Below are 20,177 nucleotides of genomic sequence, written 5' to 3' on the forward strand. Positions count from 1 at the left end.
ACCGACACACACACACACACACACACACACACACACACACACACACACACACACACACACACACACACACACACACACACACACACACACACACACACACACCGACACACACACACACACACACACACACACACACACACACACACACACACACACACACACACACACACACACACACACACACACACACACACACACACAACCCCCTCATAAACACACAATACCTAACCTATACTAGTAATAACCCTAGAATATGAAATATTAGCAACATATTAACAACATATTTATGGCGACGATGGGTTGATGGCAATCACGGTCCTAAACTGGATTCCACGAATTTTAAGATTTGGAAAGCTAATTTAGCCTAATTACCATCACCGATGTGCTGTGGTTAGTTAATGAGTTATTATCAAGGTGCTTGCTATGGAGAGCCTCTGTAAACACACGTTTTTTTTTATTTTTCAACGCCCACTTGCTCTATTATCCGAGATGGGGGGAGGGGGGGGGGGGGCGCTCCATTCAAGGGCTGGACGCGCAGGAGCGGTCGTGTTCCGTCTGCATCGTACTTTAAAAGGCAACGAACGATGAGCTCCCACTGAAGATATCGCGTCAGTTTTAACTGCATTATCGCAGTTAGCTGTTTCAAATGAGAGATATCTTCGACTTTCATTCATACCATATTTCGGAGTGGAATATGAATGTCTCGATGATCGACTGATTGAAGATCCTTCCCAGTGCTCATTCTGCGCTGTACCAGACGGACTTCCTACTCGCTTCGCCACTCATCGTTGCCGCATACCGACCAACTATATTCATCAGATTTCCCTCCTTGATCGGCCGACCACTTTTTATAATTTGGACCAAACAGGGGCTGCTTTGGCTGCTTCGGAACTGCTGCAACGTTATTGTAAATACTCAAACGTGGCTGTGGTTTTTTTTGCTGTATATGATGCCGAAACGTCTGCGATTCCGGAGAAGGTCATTCCTTGGGCTTTTATTCCTCTTCTCACTGTCGACATCCGCATTGTATTTCATCTATTCAGCCCCCGGTATCGGTAAGTTTTGATTCGGTTTCATCATATGCTGAATTAATACAATGCGATGGGATTGCCTGCGTTGGGGTGTGCGTCTCTGTGTGTGTGTGTGTGTGTGTGTGTGTGTGTGTGTGTGTGTGTGTGTGTGTGTGTGTGTGTGTGTGTGTGTGTGTGTGTGTGTGTGTGTGTGTGTGTGTGTGTGTGTGTGTGTGTGTGTGTGCGTGTTTGTGTGTGTTAGTCCATGACAGCTTGACTGTACAGTAACTAAGTCTTTTTTTGACAGCAGAGAGGCAATGCGCCTATTGAGCTATTATTATTTCCCATTCGACGATGTGGACGCTAGCCCATAACCTGCAATAGCACAGCACCTGCCTGCCATTACACCTTGTCACGGATAAGAATCCTGCTTATCACCTTCGGGTTGTTATAATCGTTACAGCGGGCTTACAGAGGGGAACAACAGCAGGCTCATTTGGCTGGGCTGGATAAGGGTACACCATGGGCGTTTTGTGCCCATGGTAACCGAAGTTTGCCAAGTGGATTTGGGTCGAGCAGCAATTCACGGCTCGTCCATCACCAGCCTGTTATAAATCATGTGACTCTCATGAAACGCACAGTCCTCCAGTCGGTGGAGCCGTACATTTGTCTGTTTCAATGGATCACGGCCTTCACATCCAACGGTTGGGAAGAATAAGCGCTATTCAATAAGAGGGGATCTATCATTGGATGCCTGTCGAAGTCACATGCATTTCAGTAGTATCCCATGAGGTGAATCACTCCTAAATCATTTATGCCTCACCCCCGTTCCCGCCTCATTTTATGACTCCTCCTCTAGATCAGTCTGTTTGCCCACCTTAATCTCCCTATCTGTTTGCTCACCTGAGCTTCCATATCGTTACTGTCTTGCCTTTCCATCTGCCCATCCCGTTTCTTAGATGTAGGCCTACATCTACGATGCAGATGGTTTGATTGGTGCTGAATCCATTGATGTCATACAGTTTTGTTGAGAGCATGGTACACCACTCATCCTCTCATCTTACCTTTGTTCCGCATCAAGATGGCGATGACCTGATGGTCTCTCTATCACTGGGTTTGGTTTGCGGTTATCTTGTTGTCAGGGTTTCACAACCCAGATGGGACTTTTACCTGCCATTACTTTGTTATTGGTCTTTGGGCCAAGCAAATACAACATACCTTTGAATTTGAGCAGTTGGCTAATGCTCAACCTTTCGCCTTCAGTGAGTGTGCTCTCTGTCTCTATTGCACAACATCCCGGTGCAAATTTAATTGTTGCCCATGGAGTTGCCCAAGCCCTGACAACAGTTTCAGGAATTAAACATCCGGCAAAACAGGAAGTGTGATGACAGTGTCGTGAGAAACAGTTTCAAAGCCAGATATTATCTTCTTGTCTGGATATCTGTTGTTTTGGCATGAAGAACATTACTACTCTTGAAATGGATATTTGTATAATGTGTAATTTTTTTACTTTAAAAATGTATGGGGAATGTGCATGGATTACTGACTACAACATGACCAGGGAGGTTATTCTTAAAGCGAGGGAAGGCTGTTTGGAAAAACCGGTCAGAGTAAGCTTGATTTTGAAAGTAATTGATTTGCATTTATAAAGAGCTTTTTCTATGTAACCTAAGCGCTTTACATGGTGACACAGTGAGTATGTGTGCCTATGTGCATGTGTGCGTGTGTGTGTGTAACAACCACTTGGGTGACATTACTAGCTCGCTAGCTTTAGAAATAGGTCAGCCTTTTGGAAGATTCTGGTCATACGCAATGATTGCGCGGAAAGAATGCTCGCAGGTAGCCTGCTCCATAGGTATACAGGGAGGTAAGCTTATAATTTTATTTGGCCCAATTAAATTATAGAATGAGTTATAATATGCCTGCGACAGCCACAGATACCCTTTTTTGTCAGTGGATTTATTGATTGCTGTCCAGAGGTAAAGACATTTTCCACAATTATGACTATATTTGCATCTAAAATAAATGGCCTACCCTAACTTGCTTAGCTTCATGTAAGTTAAACACACGTGTGTGTGTGTGTGTGTGTGTGTGTGTGTGTGTGTGTGTGTGTGTGTGTGTGTGTGTGTGTGTGTGTGTGTGTGTGTGTGTGTGTGTGTGTGTGTGTGTGAATCTTAAAACATCCAACTGAAAACTGATCTCACTCCCATCATCAAAATGGGTATTGATCCTCATGCTTTCTACCGCCTCTGACCGACTTAATCAATAATTGAATCAACTCTTATATGGCAGACACATAAACTGACTGGAATAGTTCATGGAGACTGCAATAGAACCAAGCATTGATTCCTCCTAATGGGAATCAGAAAAACACCACAAAAAAAAGCCCAAGAACACACATATAATTTGCTTTGACATGCATGATACATCCCCCCCCCCCCGCCCCAACCACTCACTCACTAACTCCCTCCCCCCCAACTCAAGCAGTTATTGATGGTATCTGCTTTGGGCTTTGGTGTAAGCTGACTCTGCCATGCCCATCCTCCTGGGTGTTAATTGGGAAGGCTTAGAAGCCCCCCTGGTTTGAGGTGGGGTCCTTTCAGAAACGTGACAGTGAGCAGCAGCGTCAGCCCATTAATTATAGATGGGAGGTAGTGCCAGGGTTTCTCCTGCTGCCGTTGTGGAAAGCCACAACGCTTGCTCTTTGCAGACAGCTTGGGCTTGGCTGCAGATGGAGGGTCCATTTAGAAATAGCAAGAGAGGTGAAGAGAGAATGAGACAGAGCTCCCTCAAGGCAACTCAGCAGAAAGAGATGGGGAAGAGAAATTATAGTGCCAGAGGAAAAGGAAACGAGGGGACGATGTGGCATTTAAAAAATGTATTTAATAAAGTCTGTTTGTTGCTAACGCCATTTGAAGGCCCTTTGGAAACCCAACCAACATCATTTAAGATTGTGACGCTTCATCCAGTTGATCCCTCTCCCTCTACACCACCCTGTCTCAACACGCCTGGCACTATATAACCACCTCCCGTATTTATATGAGCTTATGTATTTGATGACGCGGTAACACCTTACAGTTAGGCTAACATAAGCTAATACAGTAGTAAGCATTCTCACCTAGTATTAGCAAAAGGGGTTTGATTTAGGGTATGGGTTAAGGTTACCTGTTCATCCTTACCCTAATCCTATAAAATAAACTATAAATGAATACCTTAGTCAACTTGAATACAATTATTCAATGATTGCTAGACCATTAGTTAGCTGTAAATTAAATAACTTGTTAATGCTTACTACTGCATTGACTAATGGGAAATCATGGTCAAATTAATGTACCCTTTTTTGAAGTGTTACCAATAATGATGATGATGATGATGATGATGATGATGATGATGATGATGATGATGATGATGAGTTGGAGAAGGAGCCAAGCCCCCCAAAGCCAAGACACTGAATGCAGGCTGAGACGGCAGGCCACAGCTGGGCCTGATTGCAGCAGTTTATTTAATTAAAACATGAGAGGATCCCAGTGGAGCGAGCGCTAGGGACGGCACAGGGCCTATTTATAGGAACACAGAGATACTGCTGCACTCACACACACACATTTGTACATACAAATGCTCACACACACACACGCACACGCACACACACACACACACACACACACACACACACACACACACACACACACACACACACACACACACACACACACACACACACACACACACACACATGCACGCATTCAATCCAACTATCAAGGAGAAGGTTGAAGAATAGAAGGGCAGGTGCTCCCTTTATTCCTTTTAGAGACAGTTTTTGTGTGTATGTGACGTGTGTGTGTGTTTGTGTGTGTGTGTTTATTGCATGTGATATATGAGTGAGTGTATCTAATGTCAACTGACACAACACTGGGAATTCTTTTTTTCTGATTAGCGCCATGTTGTACCCCTGCCTGTCTCAGGAAAAAGAATAACATTGTAGACCATGTGTGTTTCAAACCAATGTATTCCAATGATTTTTGGTTGAAAATAGGTGAATACCAGAATGTATCCCTTTTATCTACTGTGAATCATGTAATGCACGTACTTTTATTCAAAATGATTGAGCGTAAACATAATTCCCCGCATAGCATAAATGTGTTACATGGATACTGAATGGAATAGTAGCATTGCATTTAGGGTTGCACTTATACTAATGTGCTCATAGTTTAAGGGCAGTGAGATGTGACATACATTTTGCTTAAGTGCTTTTGAACCACAACCAAATTCTCGCTCTCACCCACAGTCTTTTACACCACCTGCCACTATTCGTCTGAACTAGGTTGCACTAGCTATGCGTATATTCATTATTATGTCTGCGTATTGTCCTTACTAATTCCTCGGTAACCACCAATTAGTAATGAACTAACATGTTCTTAGCCAGCATCCCCCATAATTGTGTGATGAATTTATTTTGCAGATTATATTTTGCAGACTTTGTCAACAAACGCCACCATTTACACATGCTTAGGGTTTTGTTTAAAATCGTAATGCAACGTAAAATCTAGTTTGTCTGGTGCAAACTGTTCTGATTTTTTAATGTGTGGATTTCTACTAGACTACCTATAATTTACACAAAGCCAGGGCAAAGGCTTATCACAATTTACGGTATTCTATGATGTGCACTTTTGCTAGGCTATAGGCAATTTTATTGACAAACATCCCATGACAATGTATGATGTTTAGCACTCAACTACAGCCGTTCTAGAGAAATGCACTATTGTGTAGAAACAGCTTTGCATTTGCCTTGTGATGATTGCCTTAGGGCATGACCTGTGACCTAAAGGATCTTGGGATAACTTCTGAGAGCACACCCTGCATTCTTTGACTGTGTGTTTGCAAGGATATATGTGTGTCTGTATACACTTCCTTCAGAGTCACCTTCTTGGTTTCCTGAGGCTATATGCCTCAGTAAGCCATTTGAATTCTCATTTGGATAAAAACTGGCAAGCACTGTGAACACACACACACAAGCAAAGGGAAAGGCTTGAGTCACCTCCTTTGTACACGCGTTGACCTTGTATTGTTTGTTGTTCGGATTGTTTGCGCATTAGGCCTATACACCAGGTTTACAAGTTTGTTAAAAAAGCGAGGTAAATGGTTTAGTCGGCAACCATGTGTTGTTTGCAGGTTTATTTAGTTATTCATTCCAGGCTAGCCATAATATCTCACTGGCTTTTATGGCGAGTTATTTATGCATGCACTAATTTAGATTAGCGTAGGCCTGGCATCCGTGACAAATCAGTTTATTGGTGGCATTGTCCTTATTTGATCTATATATATATCCAATACTTCAATAGTGATTAAGTGGTATCACTTCCCCTTCTTGTAGACTCCTCCTCCACTCAAAGTGCTCCGTCTCTTTAGATATGCATGAGTCTTAAACCTTGGAGTCTGATGTTTACCCGTGGTTGCCATATAACTAACGATGCGTGAAACAGGCACATATATGTGTCTCCCCACGTTTAGGAAAGAGCTGATAAAAGGTTAAGCATACTGGCTTCTAATTCTTTGCGCCATGGGCAGCGTTGCAGACCTGCATAGAAGACAATGTCAGTAAGTATTCATAGTAGAAGGAAGAAGATCCAAGGGTTTTTTCAGAGAGGGAGGGAGGGAGATGTGCACAATGTGTATTTCATCCATATAAAGTCATATCAGTAGGAGAAGAGATATTCTACTACACAGTGCTTCGATCAGACTGGGTATTTCTAGTGTATTTAGACATGTAGCAAGCAAGCTCAGAACGTAGATCAGAACGTGGATTGGATGTATTGACTACAAACATTCAAGATTATCTATCATTTCTTGTCCCTCTCTTTCCTCTGAATGAGTCCGAGCTACAATGGTGTATTACTAGTTTCTATATTCCTACCATGCATTCACATGAACTCTGTCAGACTCATTATATTTCCGGTTGCCTAGTTCCGCCAATTAAATATGAACTAATTGCCTGGCCACTGTAGTTTTGCAGCATTAGGAGCAGACAGGAAGGCACATCAATAATAAAGTATTTATTGGTTAGATGTATTTATTCTTGGGTCCACAACCTATTTAATAATGCAACACCTGTGCTGATATAATTAATTAAAGAGAAACTGAACAGACACAGAATTCCCAGCAACTGACATTTTAGCTTTGGTTACTATGGTCACTGCAGCGCTCGGCCCCTCCCAGGACATACTCCTCTTTATTGTCACAGCAACCACAGAAAACATACCAGCCTTTTTCCCCTTGATTACTGTTGCTAGGCCAAGATAAATAAACAGGAATTGTGTTTTAAATCCAATGATCCAGGGCCACAATATTTTTTTATTGATTTTGTAAAACCAAAGGAAATGTGAAGTAGTTTGTAATTTGTTGTCCAGAGCAGTCTTTATAGAAAAAAACATACATTTGTTTGTTTGTTCTATCTGAGCTCTGGCCATTTACGTTTTTTGCTTACAGTTTTATTGCTTCTTTGCGTGAGTGTGTGTGCAAGCGTGTGTCAGTTCATGTCTGTGTGAGTGCATGCGTGTAGGTGTGTGCGTGTCTTGGATGATACTAGAACCTTGGGATGGGAAATGCTGAATTAACAATTGAATCCAGTAAATCATTAACGGAGTGAGTTCATTGCACTGCACTTTGTTAGAGCCATTGGCAATCCTCTTAAAGCGTTCGACTATGTACCAACCTTCCGTTCTTTAAACACTTGCTCACACACACACACACACACACACACACACACACACACACACACACACACACACACACACACACACACACACACACACACACACACACACACACACACACACACACACACACACACACACACACACACACACACACACACGTATTCTTTACTCTCACACATCTTCAATCCAAATATAGTGTACTGGAATTTACACCAACAGCAAGCCTTGCCTTGAAAATGTTACGGAATTACGTAACTTTTACCGCCAGTGTAGCATCCAGACTGCCCTTTCCTAGGGCCGCTTTTAAAATACCCCCGTCCTTTCATTTCAGAGAGAGATTTAACACACAATCAACATGACCCTCCAAGTCTTTTGTCTGGGTGTAATGGCAATACCTTGCTTTTGTCACATTCCTATGTGGTAGGGGTCAACCACAGGTATGCATGAGTTCATGCTATCACTGACACAGAGAGAACTTGAACTTTGTTCATAGTGTTGTAGCTACAAATCTTTTGTATGCTTCTGTTTGCAAACTAATGCACGGCACTTTTCTTCTGTATATTGCTCTTAAAAAAAAAGGACTCTGTTGAGGTTAAAGCCGATAGTGATTTTAATAATGTTAGCAATACTAAAACGGATATATTCTACAAATAAAAATGAATGGCCAGCCCGTACCTTTCTCCGTCCCCCTTCTCTCCCCCTCACACCCCTCAGTTCATTTTGGATTTCCAAGGGGCGTTATCAAACGCTGCAGACCCAAAATGCCACTGGACACATTTGGGTAGACCTACAACCAATCAGAAATGTGGGAAATATTATTGACAGCAATCTTGGTTGATTAGGAAAATATCCTCTATGGCTCTCCAATGTGGTGCTCCTCTGTGTTATCGTAATAAACCCGCCCCATATCAGATAAACGCCCGAACCGGGCCAGGTCGGCTGATCCGTCTAAACGGGAGGGGGACCAGACACATATGTTTGTCATAGCAAATCAAACATGAGCTGGCAGATTCATCTGGTTTGCAGGTTACAAAAAAACCTGATTTATACTGGATTTAGCCGTACCAATACCAAACCATAAGCATATCAAATGTTATGCCATCTTGTAACACACATACATGTACATATGTGCGTCACAAAACAGAGTCTCAATCTTGAGCACATGCTACGAAAAATAACGTTATTCTCAGCCTTACACCACACACCTCAGTCAGACTCTATTAAGCAGCCCAGGACCTTCCATTATCAAAGCCGGGGGTTATTAATAACTTAAACATAACTTTTCTCTAGGACATCTGTGTTATCAGAAAAAAAACAACTTCCTGTATAAATCCAACCCTGTAGTCTCGCGTTAGAGGGGTGTCGTCTGTGGGCTTAGCAGTGGCCAACTATATCTGTAACACGCTGATTACATTTTTATTTTTATGTGAGGACTGCACCAGGGGTTGTTGTCATCGATAATGTCAACCGTGTTTTGTGTTTTCATAGCATCCAAAAGGTGGTTACCGTCGGATTAACCAAGGTGGTGGTAACTGGTCAAGTGCCACTGTGATCAACATTTGCATAGATAACCATCCGACACCCATGTCAGCCGGAACAGAATTTGCGTTGGTTATGAATAGACTCAGTCAAATCCATTACAGGGGCATAACAATGTCTCAAAGTACACAAGGGGAAGTACGGGACATTGATAGAAATTAAAAAGGTCAACCGAATGAGTGAGCAGAACTGAATGAATACATACACAAATATCTACATTCCCTCCTTCCTGTATGATTAGATATTATCTTAATACTAAGGCTGGATACCATCTCTTGTGGTTTCCCGTAAGAGAGAAACACATACACACACGCACACACACACACACACATACACACACAAACACACACATTCTAGTACACCACGCTGTAGTGATATTGTCCACTAAGAGTCAATCAGTGGCCTTCTTCATGATGAGTAAACAGACGAAAAATAAAAACAACTAAGCAAGAGGCAGAGCACAGAATCCATGAAAACAAACGATCACTGGAAAGCAAAAAGCTAGAAAGTAGAAACTATATATCTATATATTTTTTGTCATTTCTGCCTATACTGTCCGAACTGAATGAACTTATTGAGCTATATGTATTAATATATATATTGCTGGAGGCTGTTTTACTATTCATACCAATGTTGTGCTCACACCAAATATATGAACCTGTGACACTGTACAGCCAGGAATGTGCTGTGTCTGTCTATATGTCACTCGTATGGCAGCAGTGCCGTGGAGTAGACACTGCCCCAGCCTAAGAGTTCAACGAACAGGGGTAACCCCCAGCTGTGGACAGTCATCGCACTTCTGCAGGGAGTAACAGGCAAATAGGTGTGGGGGTCTGTGTGTGCACGTACGTACGTGTGTGTGTGTGTGTGTGTGTGTGTGTGTGTGTGTGTGTGTGTGTGTGTGTGTGTGTGTGTGTGTGTGTGTGTGTGTGTGTGTGTGTGTGTGTGTGTGTGTGTGTGTGTGTGTGTGTGTGTGTGTGTGTGTGTGTCGTTGCATGTTATCTGATTTTATAACTAGACATGAAATGAATGAACGTGTGTAGACAAGGCAGGCGGATAAACAGGCGTGCAGACAGGTAACCAGTTAAGCCAGAAACCTGCATGAGGAACTTGAGAACAAAGAACACAATAAGTCAGAATACATTATTACAGTTAACTTCAGAGAATTACTGTAATCCTAAGTGGCGGAGAGTTTCACTTCACACACAACCAAGCACATACAGTCAAAGAGGATGAGCGAGACCGGCCAAGGCTACGTTGAAGTGTAGATTGTGAAGTCTGTCACCCGTTGGGCGTGTACGATTGGGGTCCCGGTTCAGATCGGGGTCCAGGTTCTGTGAACAAGGTATCTACGAATGCTCCTTTGGTCTGTAACCCTCTCATTCCACTAAATACTGAAAACTGTGACCTGTGACCCCGGCAGCGCACATCCAACAGCCGCAGGATCCACAATGTAGTTAAGGTGGCCGTCATACACGTTCAACCATGAGATCGGCGGTCTTCCTAGCTCAAGGTAGTGAAGGCATAAGCGAGTAAAGGTTAAACTTTGGAAAAACAATTAATGATGGGGATAATGATCATCTTACCAAAATAGGGACGAGTTACAAAATGTGGAGCGATATGGGATCATGGACGATTAGGGACGGGCAGAGGACAGACAAAACCAGAGTGAGGTTTGGAGGGTGTCTTGTTCCGGGCACAGATAGAGCAGGCAGCCATAAACGACTTAGCCTCATCATCCATGGACGTCGGCCAAAAGTGATTTCGGAGGAATTCAATGGTCCGTTCGACCCCAGAATGACAGCTGAGGTGTGTGAAACAAGCCCACTGGATAACCTGGGAGCGGAAGCACCAGGAACAAACAGGCAATTTGGGGGGCACCGTTACTAGGTCAGGCAAGTGTCCCTTGGCTTGTCTGACCTGACCTCAGACTCCAACTCGAATGAGGGTGGTGACGCAGCAGGTTGACGCTCTGTGGGGCCAAGGCAGGGGAGAGGCTGTCATCAAAATGTCATAAATGTAAACAAAGATAGACCGGTTGAGTTTATCTCAGAGCACATCGATGACCGAGGCTGTAAGCACAGCGGGGGCGTTGGTTAATCCGAAAGGCCTTGCTGGCTAACCAAAGAGTCCAAGGGGAATGTTGAATACCGCGCCCAAACGGACGAAAAACAGACAAAAAGCTATGACTAACAGGAAACAGAGATTGGCTCAGCCTAATTTTGGATACCTTAAATAACCTCATCTTAGAGGAATCAGACCTGCGCAAATCAGTCGTGAGGCTGATCCAATGGTCCGAGTGGCAGTAGATAGCTGATTGTTTACAATTGCTTTCTATATCATGATGCCTGATTAAAATTAAATTAACAAAATGATTAGTGCTTTTTTTTGACACACCCATCAAACCTACACGCTTTTCCTAAACCATTTTTGTTAAACGTTACATTAAAGATGTTCACACAAAAGTCTGTATTTTTCATAAATTCCTTGTAGATAATATATGGAGAAAGGGACTCCCTCCATATACGTACTACAATGATTATATTGCAGTTCCCATTTTTTAGGAACGTGGACACTATATTATCAATGTAGTGTTCAAACTTGATCATGTGTCTGCTTACACATTGTTTCCTCAGAAGAAGCATGCATACATTTATTGATACATATGTATATATATATGCACACTGTATATATTGTTTAACATTGAAAGAAAGCTGCTCTTTTGGCCAGTTATTTCTGTATTGTATTCTCAGAGAAATCCAAGGCTGCCTTTCACTAGCATGCCATTGTAAGTGGAAGCCTAAAATAACCTCATCTTAGAAGAATCAGACCTGCCAAAAAAATTACTTTTTGTCTGATGCTTATGATTGAATGACTAGAACGGATAAATAAGACAGTAGATTGGAATGATTGGCACCCACCCAACTCAAATATGAACCAGATTCCCAAACTGACGCACTGAGTGACTGGAAAGCTGCTACTATGCTGCACTTTGCGGAACCTGTCACTTCCTCTGACCCTGGTTCCTCTCACGCTGTGGCTGACAGCATTTTGTTACCTCTCTTCCCTTCCACCTGTAGCAAGATCTGTGTATGTGCTTTGCTTGTATTTTCTCAGCGTATACACACTGAATATGTGTGCATGTGCATGTGTCTCTGCATGTGTGTGCATATGTGTGTGTGTGCATGTGTGTGTGTGCGTGTGTGTGTGTGTGTGTGTGTGTGTGTGTGTGTGTGTGTGTGTGTGTGTGTGTGTGTGTGTGTGTGTGTGTGTGTGTGTGTGTGTGTGTGTGTGTGTGTGTGTGTGTGTGTGTGTGTGTGTGTGTGTGTGTGTGTGTGTGTGTGTGCGTGCGTGTGTGTGTGTGTGAGTTAGGATTTAACCAGTGATAAAGGGATTATGATCTCAGACAGTGCCATTTAGAAATGAAGGAGGCTCTTCTGAGATGATGAGGGGGATGAGACGTGGGGGGGGGGCCCAGGACAGGAGTCAGCAGGGCGGCCTGCCCGTTGGTGCGAGGGCGGAGCAGGAAAGGTGTTACTTAACATTACTGGAGACTCATGACTTAACAAACTCCAGTTGAGTCTACATTTCTGTCGTTTTAGGTGGGATGGCTCAGAATTGAGTGAATTATTTATGAGCATTCTAGATTTTATTTTTTACCTGTATGAATAAAACAGATATCCTCTCCATGTTATGACCTGTAAACCTGTTAACCACACGGAGAGGAATACAGCGGCGGAGCTAGGGACTGAGAAACCAGAATCAGGCAGATCAAACCAGACATATGATTGGGGCTGCTGGGAGAAAACATGTGCGGTCGGCGTCAACTGTTTCCCATAGAAAAAGGGAACATTCAACCACACACACACACACACACACACACACACACACACACACACACACACACACACACACACACACACACACACACACACACACACACACACACACACACACACACACACACACACACTGCTCGTAGGAAAAAATCTGCAGATATTTATTTCTCTCTATGTGTGTGTGTGTATGTGTGTCTCTTTCTCTCTTTCGCTCTCTCTCTCTCTCTTTTAGTCAGTCTCCTTATTCGTCTAGTGATGCTCTCCCTTTCTCTGATCTGTCGTGGTCTGTCTTTTCTCTGCAGAGCGGAAGCGCCAGGCATTGGGCACCACCGAGTTGTTTATGTAACTCCTGTCTCCCCCGTCTGGTCTTGCATTTCTCGCTCATGTTGTGGCTTGGCTTGGCACACACAAACATTGGCAATGGCCGGGTACAGTCACACACACACACGCATACATATTCAAAATTAAAGTTGGAAAAACAGATGGAGAGGCAGAATGAATTGTATGAGACAATTCTCTTTTTACAATCACAGTTGCTATGTTATGACGCATTGTACCAATTGCACTTTCAGAATAATAGTCTGAAATGTAGTCAATACTGCATTATCTTACAGCATGCCCTCATATACTTATATCCTTTGGAATGCATGGCGAGTTACTGCTGGTATTGCAGCTAGTATGTCTACGGACACACCTCTGTGGGTACGGAGTACATGGCGAGATCAATGCCCGCTTGTACAGAGAAACATACATTGTCCATTGATCAGTGTTATTGATTAACCAGAGACATTCATTAGTGTTACGCCTTTTGTTCAGATGAATCTTCCAACCGACAGTAAGAGAACGACCTCGCCATCAACGGAAAGTCCTTGTGGTTTTAACATCGGTAGAATATAGATATGATGGGTCGTAAATGGGTTCAGTTAAAGCATGGTGGAAATGGTGGTCAAAAGTCCCCAGGATAGTGAACATATTGTGAAACGGTATATGAGCCCTACCCCTCTTTACTGGGACCCCTCTTTACAGTCATGGCCCCATGCGCATGTCCATGGTACAGAGCACATATTTCCTGTGCCAAGTTGACCCATCGGAAGATCCCAGAGTGATACTGACAAGTTACACAACTAAGAACCCACATGGCTTTGAATGGCCGCATTCACACCAATCACCCCTGATTAAAGTTAACCGACTTAGGGTAATTGTATTTGTGGTCTTGAGTATACCACACATGGTGGGCATGGAGCCGTAGTCTACATTACTTGGCAGAGTGCCGGGGACATTTAATTGTGATTTCAAATAGTCTCTTAAATAGATGTCCTCTAATAGAGAGATAAAGATCTTTCTTGTATTGTACAAATGTTAAGTGGTCTAACACTCCTTTGACGAGTTCAAACGTGCACACAGAAGAAATTCCCCATTAGATTTTTTTCTAACTGAGGAGCTCATTTATGTCCCAATTCTGACTCATCGCCTCATTGTGCAATAAGTTCCACCGAGCAAGTAGTCAAGGAACACCCAACAGCGATAGTGTTTCCCAATCCTCGCGTGTGACGTAAAGCGTCTCCTTCCCTCCTTAGGTCATGGCGTATGAGACAGAGAGAGATAAAATATGAAGCGTATGGTGTTATACGACTGGAAGGCTCCGGGGACGTGGGGGCTGATGTGACACGTCACACAAGGGGAGTGCAACAGAGAACCACTTATTTCTGAGAGACATCTGTTCCCAGCAGCATCTGGCTCTTGCTCTCTTCCTCTGTAAGGAGAAATAACTTATCTATCTTGTGTGCTGAGCCTCGAGGGGCCGAGAGATTGTAAAGGGACCCTAGTGGCCCTGATGATGTAAAAGGTGGTGAAACCCTCCTAAATCCTCGCTTGCATTCATTTTTTTACAACTTTGATGCATATAGTCCATGTATGGCATTATAGCCACAGTCCTAGTTTCAATTAGGTTTTCATGCATGTGTGTGCGTTTGTGTGTATGTACATTTGTGTGTGGGTACACTTGCACCTACATGAATCAAAAGCAGCCAAATACAAAGCCTCATGATCCAGTCATGACCTGGCCTCATCATGTGACCAAAGGAAGGCAGACCACTAGCGTCGATGCGATGCGCATGTGACTCCTCTCCCAGTGCATACTCCAAATCTACGTGGGCAACTCCCATCGCTGTGGGCAGGTTCTCATGCCCATCACAGTGTCCGTAGTCAGGTGACTAGGATGAGGGGGAAGAGAGAGGGGGATGGTAGAAATGAGGGAGAAGAGTGGGGTAGCTAGGGGGGGGGTTGGAAGGGAAGAGAGATAACAAAATGCTGTAAGCCACAGCGTGAGAGGAACCAGGGTCAGAGGAAGTGACAGGTTCCGGAAAGCGCAGCATAGTAACAGCTTTCCAGTCACTCAATGCGTCAGTTTGGGAATCTGGTTCATATTTGACTTGAGTGGGTGCAAATCATTCAAATCTACTTACTTATTTATTCATTCTAGTCATTCAGTCATAAGCCGTAGACAAAAAGTTTCCTCTAAGATTCCTCTAAGATGAGGTTATTTTAGGTATCCACTTACGGCATGCTAGTGAAAGGCAGCCTTGGATTTCTCTGAGAAGGATTCTGAATTGCTCCTTCAAGCCATTTTTAGATTAAACAGATAGCAACCAATACAGAAATAACTGGCCAAAAGAGCAATTTTCTATCAATGTTAAACAATATATACAGTGTGCATATATATACATAAATATATTTATGCATGCTTCTTTTGAGGAAACAATGTGTAAGCAGACACAAGTTCAAGTGTGGACACTACATTGATAATAGTGTGTGTGTAAGGGACATGGTCAGACAGGGTTGAATGGTTTCCTCAGAAGACCAGTCATGTAGATCAGCAAAACGTCTGCCGCCTTGAAATGATTCAGAGGTTTGGGGGTGTTCAGCAATCAGGTTTTTTTATTCACATCATTTCTGTTTTTGATATCTTCTTCAATCTCTCTCTTTCCTCCCCTGTGGTTGTGTATGTGAGTCTGTGCTTACGTATGAGTTTCCTGAGTGTGTTTGTGTATGTGTGTGTGTGTGCCTGTGCGTGTGTTTCATGTGTATGTGTTAGGGGTGTGAATCTTTGGCTTCAGACAATTCGATTCGATTAACGATTCAGTAGTTGGCGATTCGATTCAAGGACAATATTTTTTTTTTGGAACGATTCAATTCGATTCTGTAAACCACTATTCGATTCAGTAACTTTGAACCAAAAATCTATATCCATGAAATAAACATGCAAAATGTGACACCCCTTGTCAATTTTACCATTATTCTTTCAAAATGCTTCCACACTTTGGATTTCAAGTCTGCTGGTGCATTAACAATCTCGCTGCCGCTCTCTGCCATGTTTGAAATGCACCAGTAGAGGGTGAGGGAGAAAAAAAACTCTCGTGGGACTTCCTTGCAAGCTGACTAGCTGATGACAGAGTTAAGGATTACCGAGCTGCACTTCACAAAATAAACGTGTAAACTAAGTCTTAAAACATTAATCATCGATTCATACGATTTAAAGCATTTATATCGATTATTGGTGAAGCCAAAGCGATTCATTCTATTTATTTATTTTTTGCAGATCGATTTAGTTGAATCGGTAGGACTGACAATCGATTCATCGATGCATCGCATGAATCGTTACACCCCTAGTATGTGTGTGTGTGTGTGTGTGTGTGTGTGTGTTTGTGTGTGTGTGTGTCTAAATCAGGGACACACAAATGCTAACCGCAAGAAAATTTTCAGTTTAGACTGCACCATAAGCCCCTTGCAGCAAGCAGGTTCTGTTTGGTGTGTGTGTGTGTGTGTGTGTGTGTGTGTGTGTGTGTGTGTGTGTGTGTGTGTGTGTGTGTGTGTGTGTGTGTGTGTGTGTGTGTGTGTGTGTGTGTGTGCGTGTTTACCTGTAACATTGAATCCATATTCTTTTTCTATGTTTGGCCATGGACTGTGGAAGGCACCAAGGTCCATGGGCCCATCCCATGGCTTTGAGTGGGGGTGTTCGATAAACCCGATATATCCGCAAGATCCCTCCGAAAGAGGGGGAGTAGAAATTGGAACCGAGTGAAAAGTGAATACATACGAGGCAGTGGTGGGGAGAGAGAGAGAGAGAGAGGGGGGGAGAGAGGGAGAGAGAGAGATAGAGGGGAGAGAGAGAGAGAGAGAGAGAGAGAGAGAGAGAGAGAGAGAGAGAGAGAGAGAGAGAGAGAGAGAGGGGGAGAGAGAGAGAGAGAGAGATGCTCTGTGAAAGAGGACGCAGGGGAGTGGACTTGGCAGGAGGACTGTGTTTACGGGAAGAGCTGTAGAGGACAAGGACAGTCAAGGTTCCCTGCCACGGATGACGGGTTACAGGGGTGTAATAGAGTCCTCATGTGTGTGTGTGTGTGTGTCTGTATTTATAGTGGGTAAGTGTCTTGATTCATCATGGTATTGGCGTCTATGCCCGCTTGCAGAACTGGGTGGTATGTCTGAGTGCATATTTTACAAGTCGTTTCATTGGTAGAACAAAAGGTTACACTTACTTTTACCGTCCCCTAGTTACTGTGACCCGGTTAATGCATGCTAAAATTAAATATATTATTGGGTGATTACCACTGGTAAATATTAAGTAATTACCGAGAAACTAAAGCTGAAATACTAAGAAAAACCTCCACTATTACCCAGCAACTCAACAAAGTAACATGTAATTGTTACCATTTTTGGTTGATAATAACTGATATTATTGCATACTTCCTAGGAATCAATTCTTAGAAACATCTCCTCTAGTACCCACCATTTCAAGTCGCTATTTAATTTATACAGGGATTTTGTTGGTAACAGCCCAAGTTTATCTATAAATGACTTAACAATAAATCTGTTTATGAAGGGTTATTTATTTCAACTTATAAACTATGGAATTGTTTATCTTATTTCTAAAGGACATCCATACTTACCTTGTTCCAAACCCCCATAGGAAAAAAAGTCCTCTAGGGTTCCTTCTTAAATACTGTGTACGTTCTTGCAGATCATTAACTCCTGCATTTTTTTCATTCACTTTAGATCATTAACTAAACATAACATTCCTCAGTAAACGTGACAATTCACTCAGTAAGTAAGCTGAAACTGAAATTGAAAAGGAAGCAGTGTTTATTTCTGGGGCATAACTAGGCTCTTACCATATGCCTTGAAACTATTCATTTCCTTTTCCATGCATTGAATACGACCTTCGACCACATGTGTTCTGCAACGAATCGAAGTTATACTGCTCTGATCTGAACAAGGAAGCCTTTTACAGTACAGTTGGTCTGTCTAACTATACCTTTAAAAAAGCTGTGTTATGCGTTAAAGTGCATAGGTCACAGAACTTCTAATGGCCCATAAGCCTTGATAAGCCCGGGGTAATGCGCAAGGAAATGGTTTTCAGGACAAAGTTTTGTCTCTGGGAAGGCCTGTGAGTCTATCTTTGCCTGTGGTCTGATATCTTTGAGTCAAGGTAATGAATATTGTCCTCTGTGTGGAGAAACTGGAGAACTGCTAGTTTGACACAGTCTTCCAGGACCATTAGAACGAGCCACAATGGTTCACTTTCTGGCACTTTGGAACCGACCATGAAAGGTAGCAGATGCAACAAAGACCAGTTCTCCTGAGTTGGATGGGACAGCATGTGGGCGGTCAGTTCTGTCCGTCCACTTGTAAGGGACCTCTGTGATCAGCTTGTTCAGTTCAAAAAGAGTAACATAACCCTTTCTTATCATAACATTAAGGCATTAAGCCTTAAGGCATGTCTGGTGTGTCTGTGATAACATGGCAATACCTTCATTTATTTGTCAATGCACACTTCCTTTTCCCACGTAGCAGTGTTTAAGAGTTGAACTTCCAAAAAACATTTGTAACATGCCGAACATGTTCCTGTTTTGTTCTTGTTGCATAACCTCAGCTTCTCAGTTCTCACCTTTTTTTCATTGAACTCAGAGAGCTGTCCTAAAGTAAATCTGCAGACATGAGTTCAAGAAAGAATGTCTATGAAGCCAACAATTGAAGGGGCTCTCAAGTTGTCACCTCCTCAACTGATACTGTACCATTGATGTTTGTTCCAAATAAATGGATGAAAGGCCCTTCCTCTTGTAGTTGAATAGAGTTGAAAAGCAGTCCAAAATAATGTATGAGCATGTATGTATTACTGCCACCCACTCCAATTGAAATGCAGAGCTTGCGTTAAGTAGGACAAGTGACGTGATGGACCGACAACTTGATCCGTGATTTACAATATAAAAACTTATTTGAATTTCGGCTACAATAAAACTCTAAAAATATTTTAAGAATATATATATGTATTACAGTGGTTCAGTTCAACTGAAGACATGCAGACTCTTACAATATGCCTCGTAATAATATTTTCCCTTATCCAAATAATGAAGGATATTTTCCACAATATTACAAGGTAAAACTGGACAATTCACTCATTAAATGTTGCAGAACATATATGGTATTGATGTAATGTTTCAACTTAAATAAAAACATTTGTATAGTTAGGAACATTTTATAAAACCTTTAGAAATGGATGGAGCCATGACCAATTACTATGGAGGTACTTTAATAGAAAGTACTCTCTTCATTGATATTACTTAATTAAACTTGGGCTGTAGCTAACATAAACCTGGGATAACTACAATTGTCACTTGAATTGATTGCCTACATTCCTTGGAAGTATGCAATTATACATGATTTATTAGTAACCTAAAACGTTCACAATACACAAACTTAATTTAGTTGATGTGTAGCAGTGGAGCATTTTGTTAGTATTTCAGCAGTAGTTTCTCTGTATTTACCTCTTATTTGGCAGTGGTATATTATAAATAACCATATATTTCCCAGGTTTATACTTAGTAATTAGGGGATTGTAAAAGGAGTGGCTACTGAAAGACGCGCGTCTGTGTCTGTGTGCAAAGCCAAGTGCCCAAGCCCATGTGACCGTTGCTACGTGTTTGATCCTAGGCTGTTACCCACCTCAACTGCACATCCTGTCTACTCTGCATCTCTAGATGTCTGCAAGCGTTTTAACTATCGTAACCTGAGTTCCACAG

At 42.5% G+C, this 20,177-nt stretch overlaps 1 protein-coding gene across 1 annotated transcript in view; it reads left to right on the forward strand.

Annotated features, from left to right (window-relative positions):
- Nucleotides 1-512: 512 nt before the first annotated feature.
- The window catches only part of b4galt5 (UDP-Gal:betaGlcNAc beta 1,4- galactosyltransferase, polypeptide 5), a 34,580-nt gene continuing 14,915 nt past the window's right edge, over nt 513-20,177 (forward strand). The window contains exon 1 of the mRNA XM_060049492.1: nt 513-1,055. Coding sequence (XP_059905475.1) covers nt 947-1,055 — 109 coding nt within the window. The 5' untranslated portion in view covers nt 513-946. The remainder of the gene's footprint in view (nt 1,056-20,177) is intronic.

The sequence above is a fragment of the Gadus macrocephalus genome, chromosome 1 (genome assembly GCF_031168955.1).
Source record: "Gadus macrocephalus chromosome 1, ASM3116895v1".
NCBI lineage: Eukaryota > Metazoa > Chordata > Actinopteri > Gadiformes > Gadidae > Gadus > Gadus macrocephalus.